Genomic DNA, 11,866 nt, shown 5'->3' on the forward strand with positions numbered 1-11,866 from the left:
GTGTGTGTGTGTGTGTGTGTGTGTGTATGTGTGTGTGTGTGCGCACTGTATGTGTTTGTGCAGATGACAGAATGATACTTACTCAGTCAAGTGTGACAATAACCATGGAAGATCACAGTGCTTCAGAAAGCCTTAAAACATGCTAGACAGCATTTCTTTACCATTGTATGAACACTCTGGAAGTGCACCGATAACAATTATACCTTTAAATATTTTCATATTTAATGAAATATAATCAATAAATTCAATAATCAATAAATAGTCAATATTATGTCTAAGGAATAGTTCGGCCAAAAAAATGAAAATTAATTTTCTCACTATCATGTCCAAACCCATAAGACTTCTGTGCATCTTTGGAACACAAATATATTTTAAATACTCTCATTTTTAACATTCTCCATTGAATTAATCAAGTTTGTAAAAGTCATCCATATTATTTGAGCGGTTTAAACCAAAGTCTTCACGACTGCTTTATGAACAGATTTAATTTAGGCTTTTATTCATATATAAACATTGCTCATTGCACACATATATAGAGCACATTAAATATGGTAAACAGAAGTGCAAACGTGCGTGTAAAGCTTAAAAATGTTGACTTTCAATGGATGGACAAAAAATGGGTTTAAAATGACTTGACGGTGAGTAAATGAAGACAGATTTTCATTTTTGGATGAACCACCCTTTAACTTTAAATGAGCGTTACATGACAGTAAAAGTTATCTAAATGTAAAAATTGGGTAAATGAGCATGTACAATCAATATCCAATATCAAACAATACTGATCAACTATCGTGCATCCCTAACTGAAAGACATAATCAGTATCATCTTTGCTGTCTGTTAATTTATTAACTTTTCACTCAGTAGATGCAAATTCTTCTTGACAACAGTCAGTCACCCACTCTTTAAAGAAAACCTACAAGTTTTTCCTTTCTTGTTCTTGCAGCTAATTAAAACTTAAGAAAAAAAATCAAACAATGAGGTCTAGTTCTCTGCGGAGCGTTGGAACCATCTGGAGCACTCGCAGCCCCTCTTGTTTCTCTCCATCTTACTGCCGGTGAAATTAAATATGCACAAGAGAAACGGCTTAGTGAATAGTGTTGCGCTTTCAAATAGAATTAGCCAGCGATTTTGAAACAACCAGGCCTACTAAAACAATGTAGCTTATTAGTTACAGTCAAACTATCACTATGTACACAGCAAACACTGCGTAATTTAGGACTACTGTAATTGATAACTATTATGGTCCTTGAAATGATTATTGCGTCAGTGCGTTACGGGGTGATTAACCAACTATTTGTTTTTTCCTGTACACAGTCATCCTTCCTGTCTGAGGAAAAGGTTTACAGCATATTGGCTTGTATCACTGGATTATTGATGTAAATTCATTACAACATTTAAAAAGAGAGAAATATTCACCTTTATGAAGATTAACGTTCATTTTAATCTGGTAATTGAAAATAAAATGAATATCAATACATTTGTCTGTACAAAAAGAGCTAATTCAGATTGGTGACAATGTGATTAGCATCATTAGCATTGTAGCATGCGCTCCAGGCTACAGAAAGTCTCAGTAATTTAAACTTTTAAACCTTTACTCTTTTTCACATTCTTACAGATAGATAAAAAATCTCATAAAAGCAAAAAGCAGGGCACATATTTTGATGGAAGCAGATCTGAGGTTTGAAGCTAAGCATGGTCCAGTAATTAGCATGTGCAGGCGCTGCGTTGGTTAGCAGTCCTCGTGCTGAGGAGTTGATGAACTGTGCTAGAGATAAAACCCTGGAGCCACACACAAATAAATCTGTCATTTCACACGTTATCATATTCATGAGTGTGTGAGTCTGGGTGTGTATCTGTGTGTGTGTGTGTGTGCGTAGCACATTACAGATGTTACAATAAGCCTACTTGTGTGTCTCAAATGTGCTAGCTATTTGGGAAACGATTGCTTTTCAGACCAGAAGTTTTTGGGTATTTTTTTTCCCCGGGAGTGAGTCTACATGCTGCTAGTGTTTTTGCCGTTTGGGCGAAAATGAGCGAAGAGCTAACGATGTTTGTCGTGTGTCTCCAAGCCGCCTGTTTGTTTATGCTAGGCCAGTTCTGCCCAGTGCTGCCTGTAAATAATTACCCACCCTAATTATGGCCTGGAGTTAGCAAGCGCGCTAAATGCTTTTCTGATGAGAACTGCCCTGGGTTAGCAGGTGCTGGGTGGCCCTCCTAGGGACTCAGATTGAAGAGGGGGCCCATATTCCTCCCTCGGGTCCCACAGGCGAATGGGTCGTGTCGCTTCGACATACCCCCCGAAGAATAATGTGTTTTACACAGGGGGGCGGTTCTCCACACGGGGGGCGTTGCATTGTGTGCAGCTGGCCCCTAGTGTGAGATCCATTACGCTGGCCTTAAGATTGCCTTGTTTTTAAGGACCTTTGTCATTAAGACTTGTCTTGCTGATAGAAATCAAAATAAAGTGCTGAAATTCACTGAATGAATCTCATCGGATCCTAAGACTTGGTGGGGATAATCAGGGGAATCATGCAATTGAACTTGACAGACAGTGATCAATATTTCAATTTTTCATTATTATTGAAATGTCACATTATTTTTTTATTATTTTTTATTATTTAAAAAACAGCTATGACATTATGATAATAACTCATTTTGTGTTTCATGGGAGGGTGAATAAATTTGATTCAATTGGATTCCGATTCAATTCAGACTGATTAGTTTCGGATTATGATTCATTTGGGTGTACTTCAGTTAAAATAATAATTTTGCTTACAGAAATTAATTATTTCTCTGTTAATGCTGTAAATTATACAGGGTGGTGTTTCAGACTAATTTAAACTAATTATTAAATGTACTGGCTCTTTAGAGTCATTAGTTTCGGTTATCGGGTTAAGGCTCGTTCACATCAAGAATGTAAAGTTAACTATTGACTATTAAATATTATCAAAAAAGAAAAAACAATATTGGGTGGGGACTTAGTTCTATCCATCGGTTCTTGATTGGATTTTGAGATGTGGGTGTTGCAGGGGCAGGGTTTAACCGGACTAAATGATTGGAGAAGTTCTGCATACGTCACCAGAGACAACAATGATGGGGAAAAAATGTACATGCATTTAGAAACTATTAAGATAACTAGAATGATAACTATATTAGCAACCATGGCAACGGATGATAACGTTCTGTTTATTATAAGTGCACACTACAGTATTGTTATCTGCTGGTGTAATTGCTTGAGCTTCTTAGAAAGTCAGGTGGATTCTGACTGACTCTCGATGATATTAGTGTTCATCAGCTGGGAAAAAAATGTTGTGAACTTACTCCAACGACATCATTGCTCTTTGTCATTATCGTTACATTTATAGTAATTGCGACTTTTTGTCTCACAATTCTGACTTTTTTTTTTCTTGCAATTGAAATCAATTCGGACTTTTTTATCATCTGAAAATTGCGAGACATAAACTCACAATTCTGAAGAAACTCGCAGTTCTGAGATTTTATCTTGCAACTTTGATGTTTTTTCTACAAATTGCAAGAAAATAAGTCTCAATTGTGAGAGAGCCTATAAACTAAAAAATAAGACATACTGAAAATTGTGAAATATAAAAGTGTTGCCAGGTCTACGTTACAAAACCAGCCCAGTTGGTACTCAAAACTAGCCCAATCATGACCAAAACATTCCATGGGAAAATGGGGGGAGGGTTTTGCTTCAATCATAGAGCTGTGGCTACCCCTGGACTAAAAAAGCAACCTGTGGCAGCAGTATAAAAGTGTCACAATTGCCAACACAGTTTTTTTTTCTCAGAACTGCAAGGAAGAAAAAAAACAACAACTGTGAGCTATAAACTAGATATAAGAACTGTGAGATATAAACTAAAATTGCAAGGAAAAGGCCAGAATTGTGACATAAAAGGCGCAATTACTTTTTTATTTTTTAATCCATGGCAGATATGAGCTAATATTCTCATAGATTTAGAATGATTAAAACGTATTAATCGCTATAGTCGATATAGTTATGGTTATAGTTATCGTTCTTGGTGTAAATGGGCCTTTACTGTTTGCTCTATATGTGTTGTTGTTTTTTGTTTGTTTGTTTGTTTGTTTTTGCCGTGGCTAACTCTAAAAATGGGAGGGGGCACTGCATTAACCACTCTGACTTATTTTTGCAATTATGCATGTTTTAAGTATTTGGCAAGCTGAATGTATCAAAAGTTTATTCCAAAAAACAACTACGCCACAACTGATAAACCCACGCCATTAAATCTGAAAATAAATCTCGACGTAAAACCCACAATGGTGTCAAGCTCTAAAATACTTTTACAAAGACATGCTGAACTCCGTCTTGGTGGAGGGGTTGGACAGGGGGGCAGCTTGTGTGTGCCATCACGAGTGCTGTGTGTGTCTTGTAGCATGTCGCATCAAACTTTTACCCCCCACGGACGTGCTCAGTCTGTTTCCCAAACTTGCGCAGACTTGCATTATGTCAGCTCGCGCTTTGCCACCCCATTTGCTGTAGCTGTACTGCTGTGCGCGCAGACAGACTTATCAATCAAACGCGGCTTGATGGATTCTTCAGAACGATGGAACGATCGCCTCAGAAGAGCTGCGGAGTCTCGGAGCGCTTTTTTCTTTGACATAAGGGTATGCAAAGAGTGTAAATGGATGAACGGTTGATTGATTCTCGCCAGCGATGTTGTTGACAGCAGGAAATGTGTTTTGCATTGACTGTGTTTGCATGGGAATTTGCACGGGGCATGAGTTATCGAGCAGGAGTTTGGTTGGACCTTCGGCCGAAATTCACTGTTTAACAGCCGTTACCTGTGGAAGGCCTGCAGAGAGAGAGCGCACAACCACAACAAAACAAAACAAAACATTACATATTTAGAAAGGTTATAAGGCTGAATAAAAATATTTTGCTCTTACAAAAATACAAGTCTTGTCGGTTAATACAGATTTATAATTTAAATAGTTTTAAGGGTAGCCCCTCTCACCCTCAGGCCCAACATGCATGTACCATAGTGGGCCCCCACATCACAGGGCCCTGTCCGCCTGACGACGGCCCCGTGTTTACGAAACAATTCGCAGAGAGACTCGCGTTACGTGTTTGGAAGAGTGTTGCTAAGAGGGGTATTAAGACTAGATATTGTCAGAGCTCTCATCAGGGTATCTGTAGTGAAAAACGACTCTGTCCTAGAGATGGTAATAACGCAATGGATGCACACAGTTTTCCTGTTAGCTTTACTTTTTTTTTTCCACGCTCTCTTCCTCACTCCCTGCCTTCCTACCAACCTCTCCATTTATCTGTCTGTCAGTAGTTCCTGTGAAGTGACCTACAAGGACATGAAACTAAATATACGAACAAAATAGTTTCCTCGACATCTCCCAATAGAGTAGAGTATCTAAAGAACAATTTTTTAAATAACATAATATGCGTTTTTTGTGGCTTCTCCGTATGAAATTTGCTATTTTTGAGTGATATTTACCACACAATAAACTTTAAACTATACTAAAAATGATTTATTGCAGATATTTAGGTGACAACATCTTTGTCTTTCATGTCCCTTCATCGAATGCTAGTATTTTTGTTGTGTTTAGATAAGCTTCTGAAGTAAAAACCAACAAAATTTTCACAAATCTACATCTGAAATGAACACACTGGATTGATAATGTCACAATAAGAAAGAGTGGTGTAAAATACTGATTCAATGCTATTAGGACTCTCTGTATATTAGGATAAAATAAAAATGATCAAATCAAAAGTGATCTCTAAGAGGTTAACCGGTAGATTAAAGAATAAACAACACTTGACTTCATCCTGAAACAGGCCTATGTAAGTGCATTTTTAATAAAGAATTGACATAACAAGCCTTCATTATTATTATGTGAACATAAACTAGGTTTGAAATAATGTTACTTTAAGTGCATTTCAAACAAAGTTACTTAAAACTTTGAGGGAATATGGTACATTCAATGATAAACACATAAATAAGAGATTTTAACAATTGCGCTACGCACACACGCTCAAAAACAATCAAATTTTGTTTTTGATCATTTCAAAAGTCATAAAAATGCGATGAACACTCTAGCATTAAAGTAAAAAAAAGCAAACATGACGGCATGTGTGATTAGCCTCTCCTTCAAACACGAAATAATCATTGTAGACACTTTTTCACTTCTATTCAAAACACACATGGGGGTCCCATTACTTCGCTGTAAAGCTTCTTTAAAAAAGTGTTCAAAAGCAACCATGAATAAGAACAAAAAAAATCCATTCTCCGGAGACAAACAAAACCATTAATTAAAACAAGCTCTCAAACATCAATCTCTCTGCCTGTCACAAAATTATCATAATCTGGGAATGTTAAGAGTCTGTAGAGTAAACAGTTAATTTAGAGGAGTATTAATCAAAAAGTCTGGCTTTCTGTACCCCCTCTGTGCTGTGGCACTTGTACTTTTTCATCTAGTGCACTTTGTACACTTTGCACAGAGAGGGGGCAACTTTTAATGCACTTCTTCACGAGTGTACTTAAAGGACGACAGTAATATTCATGAATTCCAGTTTACCTTCAGTATTACAGCCCGAGAGTTTTTTATGACCTCCAATATATCTTAATTTCATAATATTTCATAAATGGATATATTTTTGAACAGAATGTCAGTATTTACCACCTATGATGTACAGATGATGCACGAAAAATGAAAAACACAACTTACACAGCTTAAATCCTGATGTATCTGGGCTGTTTTTTTTTTCCAGAACATGATGGTGTCATCAAAGCCATAATCATGTCAGAAATGTTGAGCTTTGGTGCTCACATGGGTGACAGGTTCGATTCTGGCCTGCAACCTGTCTTGATCCAGTTTCCTTTCATTCTCCATGATCACTGTCTAATAAAAAAGGCAAAAGAATATATAGTCAAAAACATTAAATGGTCACACTTTAGTTTGGGGACCAATTCTAATGTAGAATAAGGCATTAATATGTGCTTTATAAGTACTAGTAAACAGTAGCATGCTCGCTAATAAGCAAGTTAATAGTGAGAATTGGTCCCTAAACTAAAGTGATACCCATTAAACAAATCTACTGAGGACATTTGCCCTGTCTGTCATTAGCACAATCAATCATTTGTGATTTTACATTTTATACCTAAAAATACAACAGTATTTTCATATTCATCAAAAGAGATATCTAATATGCTGTAAAAACCTTAAACGCTAATGTGTCCAGAGAATGAAACGATTTTGAACCTGGCTTTATCTAATGTTCAGATTTCTGTTTTTTTAAATGTATGCAAATGAGTACATAAATATGCAAATATGATGCCTCATTTGCATATTTAAAATTGCGATACAAAACAATTGTCTTAATTTACTGTGATCAATCAGCTGGGGAAAGTACGGTCATATCTATTCCTTTAAACAAATATCCTATTCACCTTTTATGATCTCGTATTGGTAAAATCGGTTTCTCAAATCATTTAGCCTGCTTAAACCCTGCAAGCTCACATCACATTCTGTTTAGAAGTGTTGTGCTTTGGTGCTCACATGGCTGACGCAGGTTCGAATCTGGCCTGCAACCTGTCCCAATCCGATTTCCCTTCTCTCTCTCCATAATCTCTGTCAAATAAAAAAAGGCAACAGCCCAAAGAAGATGCAGTCAAAACATTAAACAAATCTACCGAGGATGTTTGCCCATATTATCAGCATCTATCAGCATGTGAGCATCTAGTAGCCGCGCTGTAGCTGCAGCAGGCGAACAGGGCAAAGACGAACAGATGTTGAGAGACTATCATAGCAGCTGAAGGTTTATTCACAGGTGTGTTTGAGGAGTCAGTGTGTGTGTGAGGGGAAACTAAGAGAGAGCTAGAGAGATGGGGGGCACTGCTGTTGTAATAATGTTGGGGTGGGTGTATAATGTGAGTATACAAGCTGTTAATCTCTCCTGTGTAGCTGTGTTTAAATGTGTTTATGCTTCATTAAGCTTGCATTACCTGCTTCATTACTGTTGTGTAGCAGCCACTGCCAGTGAGTCTCACGCTCTGAGTGTGGGTGTGTGGAAGTTCATCGCTGTCACAGACTGACCCGGCCCTGACAGGACGCTTCCTTTTTGGAGGAATTGATCTTTTTTGGAGCAACTTGCTTTAGTTTCACTTGCACATTGATGGGGGTGATATGAGGCTGGGTAAATAATTACAGCATTTTAATTTTTGAGTGAACCGATGAGTTGTAGCTAAGGGCGGCTTCATCAGTTTGTGGGAAAAGTTATATATTTTTTATCAGGTGTGGCCAGATGATGTCAGATAAATGTCCTGTGGTTTTATCATGTTATATGCAATTCTAAATCATTAAAAAATTATGACCAGAAACACATGTAAACACACATACAGTAAGTACACCGATAACTATATCCCCTCCAAAAAAAATTAAAAACACATTTGTATTAAGCCACCTTAAAGTTGCACAAATTAAAATTATGTATTTTGTAAATGTAATGTATATATTTTATTGTGAACAATTCATCCATGTATGTTTCATTTTTTTAAGGCAAGACACGTTTCAGGAACTGGTCCCAAATTTTTGAGATTTTGCTTCCATAACTTGTCTTCTTTCAGACTAGTGAAAGGAAGACATCCAAAATACACATTTGAGTGTTTATGTTATGTGTATTACATGTCATCCATTTACATAGATTTAAATTTCAAAACATACTCTGTATATGAGCACTTACACCAAACTTTACAGTTTATTTCTATTTATAGTCTGAAGTTTATTTTTCATATAACATATTCACTTGATTTATATAACATTTTATTCCTTAAAAAATATGGTGAAAATGTTTTTTTCCTTGTTGATGACAGTATTTTTGAGTGATAAAGAGATATAACCGACAGTATGTAAAAACCTTTAACTCTAAGATGTCAATAAAATGAAACGAATGTTAAACTTGGCTTTATCCAATGTTCAGATTTCTGTTCTGGAAATGTGCACAAATTGCATATTTAATGAGACAATGCCTCATGCGCATATTTAAAAATAAACTTGTAATCCAAAACAACTAATGTCCTGTAATTACTCAACTGGGGAAAGTTTGGTGCTTGTTTAAATTCACCTGTTCTGTCCTTGTAATGGTGAAAATGACAGTCTTCTCTCTAGTAGTGACTTGCATGCTGGACTTCTTCAATCATTTAGTTTGCCTAAACCCCGCCCCTCCACAATCCACTGCAAACTCACGGCCATTTTCGAGTGCAACGCCCACATCTCAAGATCCAATCAATGACCGATGAATAGACTCAAATCTAAGGCCTTAAAAAAATAAAATAAAATTTAAAAAAATCTGTCCTTGCTTTCACCGCAGCTTTAAGAGAAAAATGTAAACATTTAATAAATAAATCATTCATAAAACGTTATGGCTAGTTAGGCTACTTTTTCAAATTAGCAATAAGTGATGCACATTACTTTTCTACAACAGTAAAAAAAAGTCCATTTCATGCTAAGAGCATGAAAAAATCCCTATGTAAGGGATAATGTACAGTCTGCTGATCATTGTTGCAAAACAATAATATAGCCTAAATTACAAAATTAATTTATCTGTGTTTATAAGTTACTTTTTCTATGGACTATTTGGGCAGTATATATAGCCTAGCTATAATGTAACATCTCTTCTTCTATTGTAAGTTCTCACTCATTTAGCTCTTTAATTTCATGCTAAGAGCATGAAAAAATCCCTATGTAAGGGATAATGAATGTACAGTCTGCTGATCATTGTTGCAAAACAATAATATAGCCTAAATGGGTAGTATATATAGCCTAGCTATAATGTAACATCTCTTCTTCTATTGTAAGTTCTCACTCATTTAGCTCTTTGTGTCTGACCAATCAGTATCAAGTATAAAATGGTTTTAAAATTAGCACAGGGTTTTTATGACGTCAACTACAGTGTTATAATGGAGCATTATTGTTATGTATGCATGGTTATTTAGGCTTACTTACATCACTCGCAGGATGTTCATTGTGAGGAAAATATGTTGTTTGTTCAATTTAATTAAACCTTGAAAAAGGTTTATATCCAACATAAATATATAAAATTATAAATTATGAATAGTCTAATATTGCAAAATGTGATTTTTATTTATTTGGTTTTAATCTGTTAAATGACAGTTCACACAATATAGGAATTTCCTAAATCTGAATATCCCGAATATATACCGTAAAAATATTTTAATTTTGATGAAAAACAATTATATCGATATCTTTTCTGGGTCTATTTTCTGCATTTTTTTTCTTCTTCCTTATTATTTCTTTGAGTGTTAAAACAGTGGACTAAGGACTTTACAACATGGGAGCTAAATATAATGCAACTGTATTTTTGCTTTAACTTAATTATTCATTAGGAATATATAGCCAAGTATAACCAGGTTTTGTGCATCTCCAGAGCCAAATATTTTGGGATTGCATCTATGTTTTAAATTGAATTAAATTAATAGATAAATTAATCAATTTAATTTAAGATATAATGCAAGGAAAAGCTATTATATACAAGAGTATTATATAAAAGCGCGACAGATCTGGTGCTACAGACGCAAATGATACTCCGCACCTGCAGACAATGGCGACACCTTCTGATCACTGACTAAAGGCATGACCTTCTCGTTGAAAACGACGGACTGTGGATTAAACCTTCCACTAATGTCCACCCAGATCGGATAGTTGCAACATAATGAGAAATTGCAGAAGTACATTATTTGTTACTTGGTGGTTTGGCATAATAATTTATCAATCAAACAGTATATAAATATGAATAAAAACCGTTCACATACAATTTCATCATTCAGAGTCATACTAGAGCTATTTATACAGTGAGGTAATTAAATAGTTTATAGCATGTAAACGTGAATACAATATAAAAGGTATTGAAAAATCATATTTTGTCACGTGATGACAGGCAGCAGGAGTTGGGAAGGTATGTAGGGTTGTTGCAGCCTACTTTATTATTCCTGGACAAAACTATCTACTAATTATTATTTTTGTCTAGTCACTTAAATCGTGCGAGCTTAATTATTTCTTTGCACATAAAATACTAGTGATTTAGTTACAATTACATTCAGTTCCAGTTGATGAAGTTAAAAAAATGTAGGACTTTTATTTTGAATATACGCTAAAGGAAATACGTCGGCGAAGGTCGTTGGGGAAAGAACTGCTGTATGATGATGAGTGCGACACTTTCAGTCGACCAACCGGTCACATTACGGTAGAAATCAACCTACCGACCTGCTGTATCCCAGAGGATATCACTCCTCCATTTCATCTAAAGATTCACAAAGGCTGGGACCGAAACTGAACGGCTCTTCGTTATAAAACGGTTATTCCCTGGGTAAACGGGCACATTAGATAAGAGAGAAGAGTCTAGAATCAGCAGACTCTCTGTCCGCACCAGCTCTGGATCCCCGGATCTCTTTGAACGCGTCGACATGAGGAGTTTGCCGTATTTCTGTCGGGGACAGGTCGTCCGCGGATTCGGACGGGGAAGCAAAGACCTGGGCATCCCCACAGGTGAGACTCTCTACCCCGTATGCGACAGTTGTCGCGCCGCGCTGAGTCTGTCTACACTGGACGCGACAAAGCGACCGTTGCAAATCATTTGAACTTTGTGTCAGTAACTTTACGTCATAAATAGGGAGTCCAAGGTTGAGAAAGAGAGTTAAAGCACAGGTTGTTGTAATATGATTACAAAACTGTGCAGATGGAGAACAAACAGTGACTGAAGACCAAATTAATTAACCTAAATGGTCTTTTAAATATGTAAGTGTGTATAGAAGATCTGTATAGCAAACACTTGCTATTATTTGCATATGGATTACTAAACAT

At 36.2% G+C, this 11,866-nt stretch overlaps 1 protein-coding gene across 1 annotated transcript in view; it reads left to right on the forward strand.

The window, feature by feature from the left end:
• The first annotated feature begins 11,143 nt into the window (after nucleotides 1-11,143).
• The window catches only part of rfk (riboflavin kinase), a 4,940-nt gene continuing 4,217 nt past the window's right edge, over nucleotides 11,144-11,866 (forward strand). The window contains exon 1 of the mRNA XM_016505274.1: nucleotides 11,144-11,551. Within this exon, the coding sequence (XP_016360760.1) occupies nucleotides 11,470-11,551 (82 nt within the window). The 5' untranslated portion in view covers nucleotides 11,144-11,469. The remainder of the gene's footprint in view (nucleotides 11,552-11,866) is intronic.

Source organism: Sinocyclocheilus anshuiensis, unplaced genomic scaffold (assembly GCF_001515605.1).
Source record: "Sinocyclocheilus anshuiensis isolate Anshui unplaced genomic scaffold, SAMN03320099.WGS_v1.1 scaffold366, whole genome shotgun sequence".
Lineage (NCBI taxonomy): Eukaryota > Metazoa > Chordata > Actinopteri > Cypriniformes > Cyprinidae > Sinocyclocheilus > Sinocyclocheilus anshuiensis.